The sequence below is a fragment of the Rana temporaria genome, chromosome 5 (genome assembly GCF_905171775.1).
Source record: "Rana temporaria chromosome 5, aRanTem1.1, whole genome shotgun sequence".
NCBI lineage: Eukaryota > Metazoa > Chordata > Amphibia > Anura > Ranidae > Rana > Rana temporaria.
The window spans coordinates 2,819,191-2,843,739 of record NC_053493.1 but is presented as its reverse complement, the minus strand read 5'-3'; the positions used below and the strand labels follow the sequence as shown (position 1 = coordinate 2,843,739).

The window sequence follows — 24,549 nt, the reverse complement described above, 5'->3', positions numbered from 1 at the left end:
CTCCCTTCCATGTATTCTCTATTTTTATTCCTTCTCTTACTCCCTGGTGGGCATACCTCCCAACTTTTCAACTTCAGAATGAGGGACAAATGAGCATACCCCCCCCAAACGAAGTTGTTGAGCGGGGGTCCGCGGATCTGAGTTGTTGAGGGGGGGGGGGGAATTCCGTGGATCAGAGTTGTTGAGCAGGGGGGGGGGGTTCCGTGGATCAGAGTTGTTGAGCAGGGGGGGTCCGCGGATCAAAGTTAAGTTGTGGAGCGGGGGGGGGGGGGGGTTCCGTGGATCAGAGTTGTTGAGCGGGGGGGGGGGTTCCGTGGATCAGAGTTGTTGAGCAGGGGGGGTCCGCGGATCAAAGTTAAGTTGTGGAGCGGGGGGAGGGGGGGTTCCGTGGATCAGAGTTGATGAGCGGGGGGGGGGGTCTGCGGATCAAAGTTGTGGAGCGGGGGGGGTTCCGTGGATCTGAGTTGTTGAGCGGGGGGGTTCGCGGATCAAAGTTGTTGAGCGGGGGGGGTCCGCGGATCAAAGTTAAGTTGTGGAGCGGGGGGGGTTGTTCCGTGGATCAGAGTTGTTGAGCGGGGGGGGGGGTCCGCGGATCAAAGTTGTTGAGCGGGGGGGGGTTCCGTGGATCACAGTTGTTGAGCGGGGGGCTCCATGATCAAAGTTGTTGAGCGGGGGGGGTTTCGCGGATCAAAGTTGTTGAGCGGGGGGGGGGTTCCGTGGATCACAGTTGTTGAGCGGGGGGGGGTTTGTCGCCAATCCCGGGACAGCGGGATTTACCGTGAGTCAGGGGAATCACGGGACGGTTGGGAGGTATGCTGGTGGGGAGTATGGAATCGGTGGCAGTGCTGGCAGGGGGAGTTGGGATTCGGTGGCAGTGCTGGCGGGGGTTGGGATGAGTGGAAGCGCTGGTGGGGAAGTTGGGATCAGTGGCAGTGCTGGGGGGGAGTTGGGATCAGTGGCAGTGCTGGGGGGGAGTTGGGATCAGCCTACTTAGGTGCTCTTGATGAAGGTCATCTGCTGATCTGAGAACTGTAGTTGGGACTTTTAAAGGCAACTCTAATCACAGGTAGTGTTCCTCACTGTGTCTCCAACTTTGTGGTTTCTCGTAGCAGTGACACCTATGCTGAAATCAGGAGATAGGGTCTCCTCCTGCCCCTCCCACTTCACATTCATCACCAGTCAGCTGACCTCTAGTCCCTGCCTCCCAGCTATGCCGTGAACGGAATGGGCAGCTGTGAAGAGGCTGAGTGGGTGGCCACAGGCTTCAGGAACAGCCCAGGTTTTGGGGACCCCTGGCAAATCCTCATTTGGGGACCCCCAGGTTGAAAACCACTGCTCTAGGAGATCCCTGAACAAAAACTCGACTCTTCAGGGAAACCTATCCCGCCTCCACCTAACAACTGAACTTTTACTTTCTCCTTCAACTCATCCCCAACAGCCATGGTCTTTTGTATCACTTGTCCTGCCCTATTAGATTGTAAGCTCCCATGACAAGCAAGAGCCCTCCGCACCCTCTTGTATAGTATTATAACTGTATTGTCTCCCGGTATATTGTAAAGCGCAATCTGTTGGCGTTATATAAATCCTGTATAATAATAATAATAACTCTTTCTCTGCCTCCGCAATGTAAAATGGCGGCACGTTTTATGGAGCGGTGACAGCTTCCTCCACAGAACAAGGGATCCCTGTTGCCTGTCAATCCGTATCTTCCAATTTGCCGATGACGGTGTGACATTGTGCGTTCGGTGGAGTGACAGCGGAGACAGGTGATCCCGGGGTAGGTGGGAGGGTGGGTTGTTCTCTCCCTCTATAAAGTCTCTATTAGTCATGGAGATTATGGAGAGATTATTATTTATAACAAGGATGCCTTTCCCGAGGCTACGACTGGGGGAGACGCTTGAGCGGCCCTCGGGGCCGGTTGTGAAGGGCTCACGGAGAGAGAGCGACTCATTATACGCTGATATGCCAGACAGGGAGCTCTCCGGGGAGTTGTTAGTAATAATATTATTAGTACAGGGATGGAGGATACGAGTGCACAAGGCATCTCCGGGGGAATACTGAGAAGAAGAATGTAATAGAGAGATCGCCGGATAGAAGAACCCTCAGAGCTCACAAGCAGGGCCGCCATCAGGGGGGTACAGCTGTAAGGGGCCTGGAGGTCCCCAGGGGCCCACGGATGGCAACCCCCCTTTTTTTGTATTTTTTTTTGTAAGGGGTCCGGAGGTCCCCAGGGCCCACGGATGGCAACCCCCCTTTTTTTTATTTATTTTTTATATATATATATATATATATATATATATGTTTTTTTTTTTAATTGAAGGGCTTGGAGGCCCCCAGGGCCCCGGATGACAACCCCCTCCTTTTTTATAATTTTTTTATATATATATATATATATATATATATATATATATATATATATATATATATATATATATATATATATATATATATAATTAAAGGGCCCAGAGATCCCTAGGGGCCCGGAGGTCCCCAGGGCCGCAGATGGCAACCCCCCTTTTTTTATAAAAAACAATTACTTTTTAATATTTATTTTTTTATATATACTTTTTATTAAAGGGCCCAGAGGTCCCAAGGGCCCCATGTGGCAATCCCCCCCTTTTTTTTATTTTTTATAAATGTTTATTTTTTTATACATTTTTTTAATTTATTTCTTTATTAAAGGGCCCAGAGGTCTCCAGGGCCCCGGAGGTCCCCGGATGGAAAACCCCCTTTTTTTTATAATTTAATTTAAAAACTCCCATCCACTGAATCCCCCCCCCCCCGCTCAACAACTTTGATTTTGATCCTCGGAACCCCTCCCCCGCTCAACAACTCAGATCCACGGAATCCCCCCCCCCCCGCTCAACAACTTCGACCTTGCTTTGTGCACTGGTGGGCAGTCATGTTGGAACAAGAAGGGGCCGCCCCCAAACTCCTCCCACAAAGTTGGGAGCATGAAATTGTCCAAAATGTCTTGGTATGCCGACGCCTTAAGAGTTCCCTTCACTGGAACTAAGAGGCCAAGCCCAACCCCTGAAAAAACAACCCCCCACCATAATCCCCCCTCCACCAAATGATTTGGACCAGTGCACAAAGCAAGGTCCATAAAGATATGGATGAGAAACTTGGCTGGCCTGCACAGTGTCCTGATCTCAACCCAATAGCACACTTTTGGGATGAATTAGAGCGTAGACTGTGAGACAGGCCTTCTCATCCAACATCAACATACATGTGACAGCCTCATCAAAGCAATCTTAAATACTGAGATAGCGTTCCACTCTACGTCTCCCCCCCCCCCCCCCCATATACAATAGATTATACAGCAAAACGTTCCCATTGATGTGAAGGACGTTCTTACCTGGGCACTTCTTCTCATTGCATGGCTTGTTTTCCTCGGATGGGCCGGGACAGTCTTGTCCACCAAAAAATGGGCCGTAGCAGGAGCGCTCTCTCCTCTGGACCCCTCCATTGCACGTCGTGCTGCAACTTCCCCAGGATCCCCAATCCTGCCACTTCCCTTCAACTACAAGGAAAGAAGAATGGGAGATGTAGATGGGGAATGAGGGTCAAGCTGGAGAAGATGACAAGTCAGAGTCTTTGTGAACCATTGTCTCTGAACCCCATTTGTTCTGGGACCCCCAAGTGTCAGGGTGTCATTGTTCTGGACCCCCAAGTGTCAGGGTGCCATTGTTCTGGGACCCCCAAGTGTCAGGGTATCATTGTTCTGGGACCCCCAAGTGTCAGGGTATCATTGTTCTGGTCCCCCAAGTATCAGTGTGTCATTGTTCTGGACCCCCAAGTGTCAGGGTGTCATTGTTCTGGGACCCCCAAGTATCAGTGTGTCATTGTTCTGGGACCCCCAAGTGTCAGGGTGTCATTGTTCTGGGCCCCCAAGTGTCAGTGTGTTATTGTTCTGGGACCCCCAAGTGTCAGGGTGTCATTGTTCTGGGACCCCCAAGTGTCAGGGTATCATTGTTCTGGTCCCCCAAGTATCAGTGTGTCATTGTTCTGGGACCCCCAAGTGTCAGGGTGCCATTGTTCTGGGACCCCCAAGTGTCAGGGTATCATTGTTCTGGGACCCCCAAGTATCAGTGTGTCATTGTTCTGGACCCCCTTAGTGTCAGGGTGTCATTGTTCTGGACCCCCAAGTGTCAGGGTGTCATTGTTCTGGGACCCCCAAGTATCAGGGTGTCATTGTTCTGGGACCCAAGTGTCAGGGTGTCATTGTTCTGGGACCCCCAAGTGTCAGTGTGTCATTGTTCTGGGACCCCCAAGTGTCAGGGTGTCATTGGTCTGGGACCCCCAAGTGTCAGTGTGTCATTGTTCTGGACCCCCAAGTGTCAGTGTGTCATTGTTCTAGACCCCCAAGTGTCAGGGTGTCATTGATCTGGGACCCCCAAGTGTCAGGGTGTCATTGATCTGGGACCCCCAAGTGTCAGGGTGTCATTGATCTGGGACCCCCAAGTGTCACTGTGTCATTGTTCTGGGACCCCCAAGTGTCAGGGTGTCATTGTTCTGGACCCCCAAGTGTCAGGAAGTCATTGTTCTGGACCCCCAAGTGTCAGGGTGTCATTGTTCTGGACCCCCAAGTGTCAGGGTGTCATTGATCTGGGACCCCCAAGTGTCACTGTGTCATTGTTCTGGGACCCCCAAGTGTCAGGGTGTCATTGTTCTGGACCCCCAAGTGTCAGTGTGTCATTGTTCTGGGACCCCAAGTGTCAGGGTGTCATTGTTCTGGGACCCCAAGTGTCAGGGTGTCATTGTTCTGGATCCCCAAGTGTCAGGGTGTCATTGTTCTGGGACCCCCAAGTGTCAGGGTGTCATTGTTCTGGGACCCCCAAGTGTCAGGGTGTCATTGTTCTGGACCCCCAAGTGTCAGGGTGTCATTGTTCTGGACCCCCAAGTGTCAGTGTGTCATTGTTCTGGGACCCCCAAGTGTCAGTGTGTCATTGTTCTGGGACCCCCAAGTATCAGGGTGTCATTGTTCTGGACCCCCAAGTGTCAGGGTGTCATTGTTCTGGGACCCCCAAGTGTCAGTGTGTCATTGTTCTGGACCCCCAAGTGTCAGTGTGTCATTGTTCTGGGACCCCCAAGTGTCAGGGTGTCATTGTTCTAGGACCCCCAAGTGTCAGTGTGTCATTGTTCTGGGACCCCCAAGTGTCAGGGTGTCATTGTTCTGGACCCCCAAGTGTCAGGGTGTCATTGTTCTGGGACCCCCAAGTGTCATGGTGTCATTGTTATGGGACCCCCAAGTGTCAGGGTGTCATTGTTATGGGACCCCCAAGTGTCAGTGTGTCATTGTTCTGGGACCCCCAGGTGTCAGGGTGTCATTGTTCTGGGACCCCCAAGTGTCAGTGTGTCATTGTTCTGGACCCCCAAGTGTCTGTGGGTCATTGTTCTGGACCCCCAAGTGTCAGTGTGTCATTGTTCTGGACCCCCAAGTGTCAGGGTGTCATTGTTCTGCACCCCCAAGTGTCAGGGTGTCATTGTTCTGGGACCCCCAAGTGTCAGGGTGTCATTGTTCTGGACCCCCAAGTGTCAGGGTGTCATTGTTCTGGACCCCCAAGTGTCAGGGTGTCATTGTTCTGGACCCCCAAGTGTCAGGGTGTCATTGTTCTGGATCCCCCAAGTGTCAGTGTGTCATTGTTCTGGATCCCCCAAGTGTCAGGGTGTCATTGTTCTGGGACCCCCAAGTGTCAGTTTGTGTAGATCTGGGAATTTGGACCTCTCGGATATCGGTGGGTCTCTCACCAGGACATTGCATTATGAAGCAGTCCCTCATGTCTGACCATTGGCCGTGACACTCCAGTCCCCCATAGGACGGTCCGTTGCACTCGCGGATTCTCTTCTGAGTACCATTGGAGCAACTGACAGAACAGGCACTCCAGCTGGACCAATCGTTCCAGTTCCCATCAACTGCCGGACAAAGCATAAAGAGAGGAAGATACATGAATGTTATATTTCACATCCAATCAAACCGAACCGAGAGACGGTTCCATGAAATAGACACAAAACTGAAACATGAGAGAGATCGGTGAGATCGACGAGGGAAGGAGAGAGAAATACAGAGAATGAAGACGATCGATGAGCAGATCTAGAATCACTCACTGTGTTTATTCATTGAAATCCATTTGGAATTGGGGAAAATCGGGCAAATTTGGCATAACAAGTTATTTTTTTTACTTCTTTGATCGCCATTAGATAACTTCTCATGCACAGAATCCGGCAAAGTCTCCGGCAAAGTCTCTTTCAACTTACCAAAGAAAAACGATGTGACATTTTATCCGACAAAAGACTCAAAGCTGAGATGTCTTCTTTAGTCATTATTATTGTCCCACTTATCACCTCTCCGGGGGGCCCACCGCTTTGCCCCAGAACATCCGAATATCGGTGACATGGTCAACCTGGGGACCGGCTACCTGATTGGTGCCGCCCTGAGGTCACGTGTGGCTCGCAGTTCCACCGATATGTCACCAGGCTTCAGCCAAGCCCAGCCAATTGTTCAAGAAAGGTTGACCGCACTCCCAGGTTTTTTATTGAGGATAAAAATCCATCAAGATTCATCATAAGACACCATGAGACCTCTATGCAGGGTGGCAAGACTGGACCTGCACCACAAGGTTGAGGGGGGCAATTATTCACACCTGGAGCAGCACAGTTCTGTCTTTGTATCAGGTATCTTACCCCCCAACCGCAGTACTTACCTCCATGTCTGCCAACAGCTTCTTGTACCTTTTGTCTCAGAGTTTGGCCCTGTTTGCCCCATGTCTCCAAGTGTGCCCCAAGTCATCTAGCGCCCACGTTCCTTCCTTTGTGTCCCAGTGTCTCTTGTGTTATCTCTTGACTACTAGTGCACCCCAGTGCTGTCTGTGTCATCCATGATTCCAGTTTTGCTGCATGTTCCTTGTCTCCAAGTTTGCCCCATGCCTAATAGTGCCCATGTATCTCCAAGTTTGCCCCATGCCTCATAGTGCCCATGTATCTCCAAGTTTGCCCCATGCCTCATAATGCCCATGTATCTCCAAGTTTGTCCCATGCCTCATAGTGCCCATGTATCTCTAAATTTGCCCCATGTTTCATAGTGCCCATATATCTCCAAGTGTGCCCCATAGTGCCCATGTATCTCCAAGTTTTTCCCATGTCTCATAGTGCCCATGTATCTCAAAGTTTGCCCCATGCCTTATAGATCCAATGTATCTCCAAGTTTGCCCCATGTCTCATAGTGCCCATGTATCTCCAAGTTTGTCCCAGTGTGCCTTTTGTCAATTACTGACTCTAAGTATGTCCCTTGTCTCCAAGTGTTATGTAGTGCCCTAATGTTTCCACGTGTGCCCCATGTCATCTGGTGACTCCAAGTTTGCCCTTGTGCACCCCATATATCCAGGTGCACCGCCCTGTGTCATCTGGTGACTCCAAGTTTGCCCTTGTGCACCCCATATCTCCAAGTGCACCTCATATCTCCAAGTGCCCCCCCCCCCCTGTGCCCTGTGTCATCTAGTGACTCCAAGATTGCCCTTGTGCACCCCATATCTCCAAGTGCACCCCCCTCTGCCCTGTGTCATCTAGCGACTCCATATTTGTAATTGTGCACCCCATATCTCCAAGTGCACCCCCTGTGCCCTGTGTCATCTAGTGACTCCAAGATTGCCATTCTGCACCCCATATCTCCAAGTGCACCCCCTGTGCCCTGTGTCATCTAGTGACTCCAAGTTTGCCACTGTGCACCCCATATCTCCGAATGCACCCCCTGTGCCCTGTGTCATCTGGTGACTCCAAGTTTGTAATCGTGCACCCCATATCGCCAAGTGCACCCCCCCTGTGCCCTGTGTCATCTAGTGACTACAAGATTGCCATTGTGCACCCCATATCTCCAAGTGCACCCCCTGTGCCATCTAGTGACTCCAAGTTTGTAATTGTGCACCCCATATCTCCAAGTGCACCCCCCGTGCCCTGTGTCATCTAGTAACTCCAAGTTTGCCATTGTGCATCCCATATCTCCAAGTGCACCCCCTGTGCTCCCTGTGCCATCTAGTGACTCCAAGTTTGCCATTGAGCACCCCATATCTCCACGTGCACCCCATTGCTCCCTGTGTCATCTAGTAACTCCAAGTTTTCAATTGTGCACCCCATATCTCCAAGTGCACCCCAGTGCTCCCTTTGCCATTGAGTGACTGCAAGTTTGCCATTGTGTACACCAAACCTCCAAGTGCACCCCCTGTGCCCTGTGTCATCTGGTGATTCCTAGCACTCTCTGTGCACTCCCACACCCCTCCATAACACCTTCATCTCCAAGCATCCTCCAACACATGATGATAAATACTCAGGGGAGGAGCACAGTAAATATTGATGATAAATACTCAGGGGAGGAGCACAGTCAAGAATGATGATAAATACTCAGGGGAGGAGCACAGTACAGAATGATGATACATACTGAGGGGAGGAGCACAGTACAGAATGATGATAAATACTGAGGGGAGGAGCACAGTACAGAATGATGATAAATACTCAGGGGAGGAGCACAGTACAGAATGATGATAAATACTCAGGGGAGGAGCACAGTACAGAATGATGATAAATACTCAGGGGAGGAGCACGGTAAAGAATGATGATAAATACTCAGGGGAGGAGCACGGTAAAGAATGATGATAAATACTCAGGGGAGGAGCACAGTCAAGAATGATGATAAATATTCAGGGGAGGAGCACAGTCAAGAATGATGATAAATACTCAGGGGAGGAGCACAGTAAAGAATGATGCTAAATACTGAGGAGAGGAATATGGAAAATGCAGACAGGCTTCACAGGGACCATTGTATGTAGAATTAGACACACGTGGCACAGGGATGGTCTAGAGCTCCACTGACCTGGACATAAGGCAATGTTACAGAACTTGGTCTGCTTCTCGGGTCCTTTACACTGATCCCCCCCATACTGAGGCAGGGAACAGGTGCGCGTCCTCTCCCGAAACCCCCGTCCACACGTGGATGAGCACAGACTCCAGGGTGACCACTCGTCCCAGGTCCCGTGTACTGTGACAACAGAGAGAGACAACAGCGGGTTACATACTCCTCACCAACACATGGAGGTCACCTAGGGGACGAGTATAACTCATCAAAATTCACTCCTATACTTCATAAAATAAATAAAAAAATCCTAAAAAAAATACATAAAAACAAAAAATAATAAAACCACTATTTGTAGCTAACAGAATTGGAACAGGAGAGAAAAAAAATATATACACATTTTTTTTTTAAAATTATACAAAGTTTCAATGTCACCAATTGTTAGATAAGCCTCTATTTCACAGATCCTTTTTTTTTTATCATAATTAATAAGAATTTCACTCCTATACCCCATACAATAAAAGAAAAAAAAAAAGAAAAGAAATGAAGAAGCCATTAAAAAAATCATAAAAAATAATAAACCCACTTTTTTTAGAACTAAATTGGAATTGGAGAACAAAAAATTATAAAAGTATACAAAAGTTTCAATACAAAAAGATGCAAAGTTCCATTGTCAGCACTTGAACATTTTTTTATTACACCTCATCAAAATTTCACTCCTATGCCTTATAAAATCAAATCAAAAAAGATAATCTAAAAAAGTGAAAAAACATCCTAAAAAAATCTTAAAAAAAAACATAATAATTTTAAGCTACAAAAGATACAAAGTTTCGGTGTCACCACTTGATAGATAAGTCTCTATTTTACTGAATAATTTTTTAACTCATCAAAATTCTCAACTCCTATGCCTTATAAAATAAATAAAATCTAAAAAAGAAACATTAAAAAAAACGGAAAAAATCCAAAAAAAACCCTGAAAAAAACATTATTTTAAGCCATCAGAATTGGAACAAGCGAATAAAAAAAAACCTTACAAAGTATACAAAGTTTCAATACAAATGATACTTGAGGTGATTGTAGCCGTATTATAAAATATACGTTTCAATGTCAACACTTGATAGATACGCCTATATTTCATATAACATTTTTTATTATAACTCAACATTTTACCCCTGTACCTCAAAAAAAAAAAATCCTAATAAATCTAAAAAGTCCTAAAAAATAAAAAACAGTATTTTTAGCTATCAGAATTGTAACGGGAGGAAAAAAAATACAAAGTATACAAAGTTTTAATGTCACCACTTGACAAATAAGCCTTTTTTTTACATTAACTCATCAAAATTTTACTCCTATGCCCGATAAAAAATAAAAAAAATAAAATAAAAATAAAATCAGAACTGAAACAGAATCAAAAAAACATACAAAGCATACAAAGTTTCAATACAAATGATACAACGTCACCATTTGATAGATATGCCTCTATTTCATATAACATTTTTTTTATTATAACTCATCAAAATGTTACTAGTGTGCCTAATAATCTTAAAAAAAACATACAAAAAAAACCCCACAATTTTCAGCTATCAGAGTTGGAACAGGAGGAAAAAAAAACAAACATACAAAATATACAACATTTCAATATAAAGGATACAAAGTTTCTAGGTTACCACTTGATAAATATGCCTCAGTTTTTATAACTTTTTTTTATTATAACTCAACAGAATTTTACTCCTATGCCTCACCAAAAAAAAAAATCTTAAAAGATGTAAAACAGTATTTTTAGCTATCAGAATTGGAACAGGAGAAAAAAAAAAAGAAAAAAACAAAAACAAATTATACAAAGTCTTAATGTCACCACTTGACAAATAAGCCTCTTTTTCACAGAACATTTGTTGTTATAATAACTCATCAACATTTTACTCCTAAGCCTAATAAAATAGGAAAATAAAATCCCCAAAAAAATAAAATAAAATCAGAATTGAAACAGAATCAAAAAAGTATACAAAGTAGAAAAAGTTTCAAAACAAATGATTCAACATTTCAGTGTTACTGCCTGATAAATACGTCTCCATAACTCATCAAAATTTCACTCTTATGCCTCATAAATGAAAAAAGAAAAGAAAAATCCCCCAAAATTCGAACAAATAAAAAGAAATAAAAAAAAATAATAAAGCCACTATATTTTAGCTATCAGAATTGGAACAGTACTACGTATATGAAGTTTTAATGTCACCACTTGATAGATAAGCCTCTATTTTACAGAATCTTTTTTTAGTATAACTCATCAAAAAATAAAATTAAAATTAAAAAAATCCTAAGGAACCTTAAAAAAATAAATAAAACTGAAATGGACAAAGATAAAAAAAAATACAGTAGAAAACATTTCAAAATGAATGATAGATGGTTTCAGTGTCACTTCTTGATAAATAAGCCTCTGTTTTGCAGAACCTTTTTTGCTTTAACTCAAATCAAAAATTCACTCATATATTAAAAAAAATCCTAACAAAAAAATAAAATAAAAAAATTCTGAGAAATAATAAAACCATTTTTTTTTTTTTTAGCGATCAGAATTGGAACAGTAGAAAAAAAAACATAAAAAGGATACAAAGTTTCGATGCCACCACTTGATAGATAAGCTTCTATTTTACCAGATTTTTTTTTTTTTTTATAAATCTAAAAATTTTCACTCCCATTCCTCATGGAATAATAATAAAAAATCATAAAAAAATAATTAAACATCCCTATTTATATTGGAAAAGGATAAAAAAAAACATATAAATTATATAAATTAATCACTCCCATTCCTTGACAGACAGATAAGACTATTTCACCCAATTTTTTTTTTTTATTATAAATCTAATTTTCACTCCTATTTCTCATGGAATAATAAAAAAAAATCCTAAAAAATAATAAAACATTCCTATTTATATTGGAAAAGAAGAAAAAAACATAAATTATATAAATTAATCACTCCCATTCATTGACATACATATAAGCCTCTATTTCACCAGATTTTTATTTTTTATTATAAATCTAATTTTCACTCCCATTCCTCATGGAATAATAAAAAAAGAATTCTAAAAAAAATAACAAAACATTCCTATTTATGTTGGAAAAGGAGAAAAAAAACATATAAATTATATAAATGAATCACTCCCATTCCTCATGGAATAATAAAAAAAAATCCTAAAAAAATAATAAAACATTCCTATTTATATTGGAAAAGGAGAAAAAAACATATAAATTATATAAATTAATCACTTCCATTCATTGACATACATATAAGCCTCTATTTCACCAGATTTTTTATTTTATTTTATTATAAATCTAATTTTCACTCCCATTCCTCATGGAATAATAAAAAAAATCCTAAAAAAATAAATAAAACATCCCTATTTATATTGGAAAAGGAGAAAAAAACATATAAATTATATAAATTAATCACTCCCATTCCTTGACAGACATATAAGCCTCTATTTCACCAGATTTTTTATTTTATTTTATTATAAATCTAATTGTCACTCCCATTACTCATGGAATAATAAAAAAAAAAAAATCCTAAAAAAATAACAAAACATTCCTATTTATATTGGAAAAGGAGAAAAAAAACATATAAATTATATAAATGAATCACTCCCATTCCTTGACGGACAGATAAGCCTCTATTTTACCAGATTTTTATTTTTATTTTATTATAAATCTAAATTTTACTCCCCATTCCAATAAAAAAATCCTAAAAAAATAACAAAACATTCCTATTTATATTGGGAAAGGAGAAAAAAAACATATAAATGATACAAGGTTTTGGCGACACCACATGATAAAAAAGCTACTATGAAATTTTTGGCGTAATAGGAGGAGCTACATTGTATGTCAGCCCTGCATTGTAGCGCGGCCCTTCTCACACACTTCCCACACTCTAACCATCTCTCTCTCTCTCTCGTTACCGGCATCGCCATGACAACCGTCTTCTGGAATTACTATGTAAATATATGCCGGCAATAATATTGTTCCTGGGAAGGTGTAGCCGTGTGGAGTAAATGACGGCCTCATTAAATATTCACATATTTATTGCTTACTACTTCATGTAAAATATTGCCGCGCTCAGTAATTATAAAACTTCAAAAAGAATTCAGGATGTAATATCGGCTACAAATTACTCGTTAGATGTACCTCAGCGTGAGGAGACTTGAAATCTCTCAGTGTGATACAGAAACGCCGAGCAAAACCTCCTCTGTGTCTTCCGAACTCGTTAAATAAATGGCCAAAGCCTTCCACGCCACGGATAAAAAAAAACTAGAAATGAATTACGAAACGCGCCGAGTCTGTGCAGACGCTTCGGTAATGATCTGGCTTGCTGGAGGAGCGCGCTGGATTTAATTGAAGACATAAAGCAACAAGGAGACAAATCCCTCGTCAGAACGGGTCCAAATTCATTTTCCGTTGTCTCTGCGTCCCCCGCCGTCAGATTTATCCCCACTTCCTGTCCTGGTGACACGAGGTCAGGGTCCAGGGAGTGAGGGCAAATCTCCCAATGGGAGGTTCTAAACCCTCCTCATTGATGCTGGACGGTTCTAACCCCTCCCCACCGTTGTAGGTTCTAACCCCTCCCACTATGTAGGTTCTAATTCAACCACCTTGCAGGTTCCAACCCTTTCACTCTATGTTCTAACCCCTCCCCACTGATGTAGGTTCTAACTCCTCCTCATTGATCTAGGGTCTAACTCCTCCCCACTGATCTAGGTTCTAACTCCTTCCCATTGGTCTAGGTTCTAACCCCTCCCCATTGATCTAGCTTCTAACTCCTCCCCACTGATCTAGCTTCTAACTCCTCCCCATTGATCTAGTTTCTAACTCCTCCCCACTGATCTAGTTTCTAACTCCTCCCCACTGATCTAGCTTCTAACTCCTCCCCACTGATCTAGGTTCTAACTCCTCCCCACTGATCTAGCTTCTAACTCCTCCCCACTGATCTAGCTTCTAACTCCTTCCACACTGATCTAGGTTCTAACTCCTCCCCACTGATCTAGCTTCTAACTCCTCCCCACTGATCTAGGTTCTAACTCCTCCCCACTATTGTAGGTTCTAAGCCCCTCCAATAACAAAGGCTCCACATCCTCCTGGCTGACATTGTTTCTATCTGCTCTGCACTCTCCAAAAAATAGTATTTCTATCTCTATCATCAAATTCTCAGCAAAACAAATCTGGGAAATTATTATTATTATTCATAAGTAACAAGCTCTGCAGTGCGGATTTCTCCGGCTTCTTTCATTTTATTAGAAATGCGATAGAATTGGGGATCGGCGGGCCGGAGCCGCTTCATGAACGCAGCAGATTGTACGAAGGAATGTGTTCCGGGAACGAACGGCGAAGTATCATTCCTGACCTTTTATAAACTGGCGGCCGTGTCGTGGCGGGCCAAAGATCGCCGCACCTCCTAATATAACATTTATATAAAAATAAAACACACGGAATAAATCACATTCTCTGATTGGCTTATTAAAAAATACTAACTTTGGTAATAAGAAATAAAGTGCATGTCAGAACTTATAATGGACCGTTCTTGTATCCTCCCTTTATGTCCGGTAAATACTAAGGCCCAGATTCTCAAAAGAGATACGACGGCGTATCTCTGTTTTAGGGTCTTCCTAACTATGCGACCGATTCATAGAATGAGTTACGCATAGATATCCCTAAGATCCGACAGGTGTAATTGAATTACACTGTCGGATCTTAGGATGCAATACCGCGGCCGCCGCTGGGGGGAGTTCACGTCGTAAACCAGCGTCGGGTATGCAAATGAGTAGTTACGGCGATCCACAACGGTTTTTCGCGTTCGCTACGTCGCTGCTAGTCTAGTTTCCCGTCGCAAAGTTAGTGGTCGTTTTTGCTGCCCTAACTTTACACAGCACACGTATGTGCTGTGTAAAGTATGGCCGTCGTTCCCGCCTCGAAATTTGAAATTCTTTTGTCCTTGCGCAAGACGTCCGGGAATACGAAAGTACGCTACGCACGTCGCCGTTCGAAAAAATGACGTCACTTCACGCAAAGCAAGGCGGGAATTTCAAAACGGAGCATGCGCAGTAGGTCCGGCGCGGGAGCGCGCCTAATGTAAATGGCACGCGCCCCTTTGAATTACGCGGGCTTACGCCAGAGGCCGCCAGCGTAAGTTTTCATGCAAGTGCTTTGAGAATCAGGCACTTGCGATGAAAACTTGCGGCGGTGTAACGTATCTACGATACGTTACGCCGCCGCGATTCTACGTGAATCTGGGCCATAATATCCCACAGAAGGGGTCCAATCCGTGTGCTGCCAGCAATACTAAATAGATAGGGAGGGATTCTATTTATTTGTTGTTTTTTTTTTTTTTTTTTTACAATTCTTCAGTCACTTCCTGGTTTCTGGCCTAGACCAAAATCATGTCATACATTCCCGGAGTCTTCATAGGAGAGGCTTTCTCAGCTAAGCAACCCCTCTTGCCTGCATGCCTGAGCTAAGGGCTGATGGATTCCATGAAGTAAATGCTTCATGAGTCATCTGCCCTTACTCAAGATGGCTGCGGCTAGAAATGCTAACTCCTCCCCACTAATGTAGTTTCTATCCATCCCCACTGATCTAGGTTCTAACTCCTCCCCACTGATCTAGTTTCTAACTCCTCCCCACTGATCTAGGTTCTAACTCCTCCCCACTAATCTAGTTTCTAACTCCTCCCCACTGATCTAGGTTCTAACTCCTCCCCACTGATCTAGTTTCTAACTCCTCCCCACTGATCTAGGTTCTAACTCCTCCCCACTGATCTAGGTTCTAACTCCTCCCCACTGATCTAGGTTCTAACTCCTCCCCACTGATCTAGTTTATAACTCCTCCCCACTGATCTAGTTTCTAACTCCTCCCCACTGATCTAGTTTCTAACTCCTCCCCACTAATCTAGTTTCTAACTCCTCCCCACTAATCTAGTTTCTAACTCCTCCCCACTAATCTAGTTTCTAACTCCTCCCCACTGATCTAGGTTCTAACTCCTCCCCACTGATCTAGTTTCTAACCCCTCCCCACTGATCTAGGTTCTAACTCCTCCCCACTGATCTAGTTTCTAACTTCCTCCCCACTGATCTAGTTTCTAACTCCTCCCCACTGATCTAGGTTCTAACTCCTCCCCACTGATCTAGCTTCTAACTCCTCCCCACTGATCTAGGTTCTAACCCCTCCCCACTGATCTAGGTTCTAACTCCTCCCCACTGATCTAGGTTCTAACTCCTCCCCACTGATCTAGCTTCTAACCCCTCCCCACTGATCTAGTTTCTAACTCCTCCCCACTGATCTAGCTTCTAACCCCTCCCCACTGATCTAGCTTCTAACTCCTCCCCACTGATCTAGGTTCTAACTCCTCCCCACTGATCTAGCTTCTAACTCCTCCCCACTGATCTAGGTTCTAACTCCTCCCTGATGTTATTGCAAAAAAATATAATAAAGATTCGATTTCAAATATATATTTGTATGACAATTTAAAACAGTTTATTGATATTAATTATTTTTATCACTGTATTCCAAAGGCTGTTTTTTTATGTTGAACATGTGACCAGCAGCAGAGGACTAGAAGCTCCTCCTGCTTGTGTTTCCCTGCAGACAGGCTGGGAGAGAGCCGGGTCATGTGACCAGCAACAGAGGACTAGAAGCTCCTCCTGCTTGTTTTTCCCTGCAGACAGGCTGGGAGAGAGCCGGGTCATGTGACCAGCAACAGAGGACTAGAAGCTCCTCCTGCTTGTGTTTCCCTGCAGACAGGCCGGGAGAGAGCCCGGTCATGTGACCAGCAGCAGAGGACTAGAAGCTCCTCCTGCTTGTGTTTCCCTGCAGACAGGCTGGGAGAGAGCCGGGTCATGTGACCAGCAGCAGAGGACTAGAAGCTCCTCCTGCTTGTGTTTCCCTGCAGACAGGCTGGGAGAGAGCCCGGTCATGTGACAGCTGGATATCCATTAGGAAAAGGGGACTTAAGACAGGTTTTTAAATAAAAATAATTACAATGGCCCAGATTCAAAGAGATTTGCTCTTTTTTTGCGGAGGTACAGGGCAACGTTTTTGCCCTGCACCCCCGCAAATTTGCGCCGCTGCCCTCGATTCACGGAGCAGTAGCTCCGTAAATTGCGAGGGCGCGCCGGGAAAATTGCGTAAGCGCGTGCAATGTAAATGATCCCGCCGGGGGCGTAGAGCGCATGCTCCGTCGGGAAACTTTCCCGACGTGAATTGCGCAAATGACGTCGCAAGGACGTCATTTGCTTCAAAGTGAATCGTGAATGGCGTCCAGCGCCATTCACGAATCACTTACGCAAACGACGTAAAATTTGAACGTCGCGACGCGGGAAGGGCGGGTATACTTTAGCATTGGCTGCCCCTGCTATTAGAAGGGGCAGCCTTACGCTAAAGATGCCGTACGGAAACTCCGTACCTTGCGTACGCAGGGCCCGCGCAACTTTGTGAATCGGTGTTAGTATGCAATTTGCATACTATACGCTGATCACAATGGTAGCGCCCCCTAGCGGTCAACGCAAGAATGCAGCCTAAAATCAGCGTGGCATAAGAGCCTTATGCCACGCAGATTTTAGGCTGCAGTCGGCGTTACGATGTTCCTGAATCAGGAGCATTCGTAACGCCGGAGCAAGTAAGCAATTGCGCTGCGTAACCTATGGTTACGCAGGCGCAATTGCTTACTGAATCTGGGCCAATGCCATCATCTACATACAGGAATAGAAGGGACAATATAAATGACACAGCGCGGGTTTGGTATCGCTTTAAGCTCCTTTGGTGGAGCGAAACGCGTCAGCACGGGTATAGTAGCAAGTGCTGCATTCTTTTTGTTACTATAGACTCCAATTATTTTATAGAGAACGGCTTTTTTTAATGGGAAGCGAATGAGATGGACAAAATTTTTTCCCCGTTAGTTTGGGAGATGAGAACGCCGATCTTTAGATCTCCGAAGAAGGCGGCGAGTGCGGAAATCACGGACGGGTAAATGGATCTGAATGAAGGATGATAATGGGAAGAAGCCGGGGATTGATGGGGGGGGGGTCTGTGCTGGAAACCGATAAGATAAGGCAGGCTAGACAAGCAAGATAATTAAGAATCCATATCTGACACAATGGGCAACTAAAGATTGTCCGGGGGGTCAGCGGGGCAGACGGGGAAGACAAAGAGGACCCGTCCCGTAATAATAACCTTATCATGGCAGCTGTCATAGAAATCAATGGAAGAATTCTCTATGGGGTGGCAAGCCACAGACCTAGGCTGATGTCCTAATGTCCCCCCCCCCCCCCAACCCCCACTGTTCATATCGATGAGGATTGCCGGGGGGGGGGGGGGACCATCAACACGGATGCATAAGAGTGTGAGGAGCAGCTCTAGAAGAAATTGCTGGATCCACTTATCTGAGGGAACCAGAAATGTTCACATCTACCATCCAATCATACACTATATTACCAAAAGTATTGGGACGCCGGCCTTTAGGCTCCATTCACACCTAGGCGTATTTACGCCCGACGCCCGATGCTCGATACGCTGGAGGGGAGAAATACCATTGCCCTCTATGGAGATGGTTCACATCTCCACGCCGAACGCCTGAAGCTCAAAACAAGTCCCGGACCCTTTTTTTCAGGCGGCTTCGGCATTCGGCATAGGAGATGTGGACCTGGGGGTTAATGGGGGTTAAAATCGCGGCATTTTGTCACCGCAAATCGCGGTACAAAACGCCGCAATTTGTCGCCGCAATTCGCGGGACAAAACGCAGCGATTAGGTGTGAATGCAGCCTTACACGCACATGAACTTTACTGGCATCCCAGTCTTAGTCCGTACGGTTGGCCCCGCCCTTTGCAGCTATAACAGCTTCACCTCTTCTGGGAAGGCCGTCCACAAGGTTTAGGGGTGTGTCTATGGGAAGGTGGTCCACAAGGTTTAGGGGCGTGTCTATGGGAAGGCGGTCCACAAGGTTTAAGGGTGTGTCTATGGGAAGGCCGTCCGCAAGGTTTAGGGGTGTGTCTATGGAAAGGCCGTCCGCAAGGTTTAGGGGTGTGTCTATGGGAAGGCCGTCCACAAGGTTTAGGGGGGTGTCAATGGGAAGGCTGTCCTCAAGGTTTAGGGGTGTGTCTATGGGAAGGCCGTCCACAAGGTTTAGGGGTGTGTCTATGGGAAGGTGGTCCACAAGGTTTAGGGGCGTGTCTATGGGAAGGCGGTCCGCAAGGTTTAGGGGTGTGTCTATGGGAAGGCCGTCCACAAGGTTTAGGGGTGTGTCTATGGGAAGGCTGTCCACAAGGTTTAGGGGTGTGTCTATGGGAAGGCTGTCCACAAGGTTTAGGGGTGTGTCTATGGGAAGGCTGTCCACAAGGTTTAGGGGTGTGTCTATGGGAAAGCCCTCCACAAGGTTTAGGAGTGTGTCTATGGAAAGGCGGTCCACAAGGTTTAGGGGTGTGTCTATGGGAAGGCCGTCCACAAGGTTTAGGGGTGTGTCTATGGGAAGGCCGTCCACAAGGTTTAGGGGTGTGTCTATGGGAAGGCCATCCACAAGGTTTAGGGGTGTGTCTATGGGAAGGCCGTCCACAAGGTTTAGGAGTGTGTCTATGGGAATGTGTGACCATTCTTCTAGAAGAGCATTCTCACGCTCTGCCGGGGTTTTTCACCTTCCTCTGGATCAACTGTGGGTATATGGGATTGTATGATTTTTTTTTTGTGGATGGACTGGATGGACTAACTATGTGAGGTCAGGCACTGATGTTGGATGAGAAGGCCTGACTCGCAGTCTTTGCATTTGATGGCACAGTGACAGCATTTGGCGGGCACAGTGGTGGCAATTGATGGCACTAAGCCTGCGGCTGCGTTTTATGGGCACAGTGGCTGGGTTTGATTCGCACAGTGGCTGGGTTTAATGACACAGTGGCTGCATTTGATGGGCACAATGGCAGCATTTGATGGGCACAGTGGCTACATCTAATGGCACGGTGGCTGCAATTGATTGCACAGTGGTGGCAATATTTGGGTATAGTGGCTGCACAGTGGTTGCGTTTGATGGCAGAGTGGCTACGTTTAATGGCCATATTGACTGCGTTTAATGGCACAGTGGCTGCATTTGATGGGCACAATAGCGGCATTTGATGGGCACCCTGGCTGCGTTTCATGGGCACAGTGGCTGTGATTGATGGGCACAGTGGCTGCGCCTGATAGCACAGTGGCTGCATTTGATGGCACAGTGGCTGCATCTGATAGCAAAGTGGCTGCATCTGATGGCACAGTGGCTGCGTTTGATGGCACAGTGGCTGGGTCTGATGGGCACAGTGGCTGCGTTTGATGGCACAGTGGCTGCGTCTGATGGGCACAGTGGCTGCGTCTGATGGGCACAGTGGCTGCGTCTGATGGGCACAGTGGCTGCGTCTGATGGGCACAGTGGCTGCGTCTGATGGGCACAGTGGCTGCGTCTGATGGGCACAGTGGCTGCATTTGATGGGCACAATGGCAGCATTTGATGGGCACAGTGGCTGTGTTTGATGGCACAGTGGCTGCGTTTGATGGGCACAGTGGCTGCGTCTGATGGGCACAGTGGCTGCGTCTGATGGGCACAGTGGCTGCGTCTGATGGGCACAGTGGCTGCGTCTGATGGGCACAGTGGCTGCGTCTGATGGGCACAGTGGCTGCGTTTGATGGGCACAGTGCCTGCATCTGATAGCACAGTGGCTGCGTCTCATGGGCACAGTGGCTGCATCTGATAGCACAGTGCCTGCGTCTGATGGGCACAGTGGCTGCGTCTGATGGGCACAGTGGCTGCGTCTGATGGGCACAGTGGCTGCGTCTGATGGGCACAGTGGCTGCGTCTGATGGGCACAGTGGCTGCGTTTGATGGGCACAATGGCGGCATTTGATGGGCACCCTGGCTGCATTTAATGGACACAGTGGCTGCGATTGATAGCACAGTGGCTGCGTTTGATGGCACAGTGGCTGCGTTTGATTAGGCCCCATCCTCCCACATGTGGGGCCCGTTCCCGTATCTGGATACTGAGGAAGGTCAGTATACGCCGAGCGGCGTTTACAAACCGGAGATGCAGACATGATGGATCACCATCCAGAATTAACTTCATTTTAAAAGTCTCTTGTGAGATCGGACGTCACCGCGGGTCCGGCGTGGAAAGGCGACGCCGGGGACGCCAGCTCAAGGTCATTGTTGTGCTTCAGGATTCGGTGTCTTATTTTACCCGTTCTGAGCATGTGCGGGTCGTTACTTCATCGGCGTGAGTGATACATTGTAGCGCCGGAGCCAAAAGCGCTCCACACTAATAAAGCAGAGTGACGGATCTTTACATTTATTACCGAGTCACGTTCATCCCAGAGATGGCTTCCCATCATTAATGATTATTACCCAACGAATGCCCCCGTTTTATTTTACACAACCTCCGCTTATCGACTTCTTTTTCCACAAATTCGTGGATCTCCTCCTAAAATGTATCGAAACCCCCCAAAAATATCATACCGTATACTGCAAATACACTATATTACCAAAAGTATTGGGACGCCGGCCTTTACACACGCACATGAACTTTAACCGCTTAAAACCCTGACCATTGAGGGGGAAGGTAGCAATGTTTCTAATGCAATGTGTTCTGTTGAAGTGTGACTCGATGCACTGCGTGCACTGTGTGTACTGATGTATTTTCTTTTGCTTGTCGGCCCGCGCGGCCTTATCCCTGTTTTACAAATAAAAAAAAAAAAAAAATTTAAAAAAAAAAAACCCTGACCATTACGCAGCTAAAGGACCTGGCCCCTTTTTGCGATTCGGCACTGCGTCGCGTTAACTGACAATTGCGCGGTCGCGTTCCCGCGCCGAGCGTAGAGCGCATGTTCCGTTGGGAAACTTTCCCGACGTGCATTGCGGCAAATGACGTTGCAAGGACGTCATTTGCTTCAAAGTGAACGTGAATGGCGTCCAGCGCCATTCACGATTCACTTACGCAAACTACGTAAAATTCAAGTTTCGCAACGCGGGAACGACGGGTATACGTAACATGGGCTGCCCCTGCTAATTGCAGGGGCACCCTTTGCGTGAAAACCGCCGTACATAAACGACGTAAATTGCGTACGCAGGGCTCGCGCAACGTTGTGAATCGGTGTTAGTATGCAATTTGCATACTATACGCTGAGCACAACGGGAACGCCACCTGGCGGCCATCGCAAGAATGCAGCCTAAGATATGCGGGCATAAGAGCCTTATGCCGCGCATATCTTAGGCTGCAGTCGGCGTAACAAGGTTCCTGAATCAGGAGCACTCGTTACGCCGGGGCAAGTAAGCAACTGCGCTGTGTAACTTATGGTTACACAGGCGCAATTTCTTCTTGAATCCAGGCCACTGTGTGCAGGCAGACGCTGTGTGCGGACAGACGCTGTGTGCGGGCAGAGACGCTGTGTGCGGGCAGAGACGCTGTGTGCGGGCAGAGACGCTGTGTGCGGGCAGAGACGCTGTGTGCGGGCGGAGACGCTGTGTGCGGGCAGAGACGCTGTGTGCGGACAGACGCTGTGTGCGGACAGACGCTGTGTGCGGACAGACGCTGTGTGCGGGCAGACGCTGTGGGCGTTGAGGGGCTTCGGAGCTGCGTGCATCCAGGACCGTGGGTCTGGAGGAGGTGGTGGTTTGAGGGACCAGTACCTGTAGCAGCAGTGCTGTTAAAGAGTAGCCAGGTGGGCTGGTATTTTCAGTTGTCTCTGAATAACGTTTGAACCCCTGCGTGGGATTCCTGAATGGACTTTTTGTTTTGCAGGCCCTTAACACTATATGCCTATATGCCCGTTTGGTGTGGACTCACTACACATAAAGCGCATCTGCCACAAGAGCTAAACAACCCCCAATGTCACACAATGAATGGGTTTCTTTCATGCCTTTCATTGTGTACAATTGTGTTGATTAGCTGCGATTAGCCACAGTGATCACATGGTACCATGTGATTCTTAGCTGTGATTGGCCACCACGTGATTAGCTGTAGGCAATTACAGCTAATTACAAAAACACACTGAATGAATAAGTCTCATTCAGTAAAAATGGTTGCTTATAACAGTGAAATTAACTTGTATAAGCAATCATAATGTGTAAAAAAAAACAAAAAACATCTGTACCATGTGATTATCTGTGGCCAATCATGTCTAATCACAACAAAACGCACCAAATGGATCAGTTTCATTCAGTAAAAATGGTTGCTTAAAAACAGTGAAATTTATTAGTATTAGCAATCATAATGTGTAAAAAGAAAAAAAGGTTAATCACAGCCCATCTGTACCATGTGATTATCTGTGGCCAATCATGTCTAATCGCAACAAAGCACACTGAATAAATCAGTTTCATTCAGTAAAAATAAAAATAAAATCCCGATCCCTTCCCCGGAGTACTATGGTAACATTGTATTGCTCCGGTCACATCGCTATAATGATGATAATGGTGAAGCGGATTTTTCTTCACTCTCAGATTGTGGGCACATCAATACCCGGACAATCACACCGCCACCCCCTGTGTGTGTGATGGGAGTTGTCAGGAGGCATTTTTGCTTGGCGGCGGGGGGGGGGGGCAGCTGCCACCTTTCACCCGAACCAGCGTGCCGCCATGGGAGAAGCAATTCCAGGATCCAGAGAGCAGCGAGACAGACGGATGAGAACAAACCTCGCGCCTGTGGGGAGAATTGCAAATTCTGGTGTCAAACAGCCACAAAAATCCTAAACTTTGGGTCTGATAAAGAAGAGATCGATCGCAAAAAAAGGAGAAAAGGAAATAACACACTTCCTACCCAGCAGGGGGGGGGGGGGGGGGGCACATGAAATAAATACCCCACCAATCCAGTACCACCATTTCCTATCAATCATTAAATGAATAAACATTTATTCGGATATGTCCAGTTCGGATTCGGATATGTTCGAATACCCGAATTACAGGGGCAGATCCACAGACGAAGTACGCCGGCGTATCTAGTGATACGCCGGCGTACTTTCAAATTTCCCGCGTCGTATCTTTAGTTTGAATCCTCAAACAAAGATACGACGGCATCTGGGTTCGATCCGACAGGCGTACGCCTTCAGATCGTAGATGCAATACTTCGGCGTCCGCTGGGTGGAGTTTGCGTCGTTTTCCGCGTCGGGTATGCAAATTAGCTTTTTCCCGACGATCCACCAACGTACGCGCGGCCGTCGCATTCTCTTACGTCGTCTCTAGTCGGCTTTTTCCGGCGTGTAGTTAAAGCTGCTATTTTGCGGAGTATAGATAGACTTGCCAAGTTAAAGCGGGGGTTCACCCTAAAAAAACATTTATTTTTGTTCTAGCATGCCATCAAGCATACTAGCGCGATCTACAGTACGCCTTTCTTTTATTTTTTGGCGCCGTACTTACGGTTTACCGCCGTAGTGAAGTTTCAGACTCCCCGCGGGGAATGGGCGTTCCTATGCACAGGGAAGATGATAGACGGCCGGCTATGGCGCGTCACGCTGCCCGAAGATAGCCAAAATAGGACTTGCCTCTTCACGGCGCCTGCGCAGTCAGCTCCGATGTCTGTGCGCAGGCGCCGTATAGCACCGTGAAGAGGCAAGTCCTATTTCGGCTATCTTCGGGCAGCGTGACGCGCCATAGCCGGCCGTCAATCATCTTCCCTGTGCATAGGAACGCCCATTCCCCGCGGGGAGTCTGAAACTTCACTACGGCGGTAAA

At 46.3% G+C, this 24,549-nt stretch overlaps 1 protein-coding gene across 2 annotated transcripts in view; it reads right to left on the bottom strand.

The window, feature by feature from the left end:
• Positions 1-24,549, bottom strand: part of ADGRB1 (adhesion G protein-coupled receptor B1) — a 735,432-nt gene that overhangs the window by 322,801 nt on the left and 388,082 nt on the right. For both annotated transcript variants that reach the window (XM_040352071.1, XM_040352072.1), the window contains exons 6-8: positions 8,864-9,028; positions 5,752-5,916; positions 3,359-3,523 (exon numbers count right to left, since the gene is read on the bottom strand). In XM_040352071.1, coding sequence (XP_040208005.1) covers positions 3,359-3,523; positions 5,752-5,916; positions 8,864-9,028 — 495 coding nt within the window. The remainder of the gene's footprint in view (positions 1-3,358; positions 3,524-5,751; positions 5,917-8,863; positions 9,029-24,549) is intronic.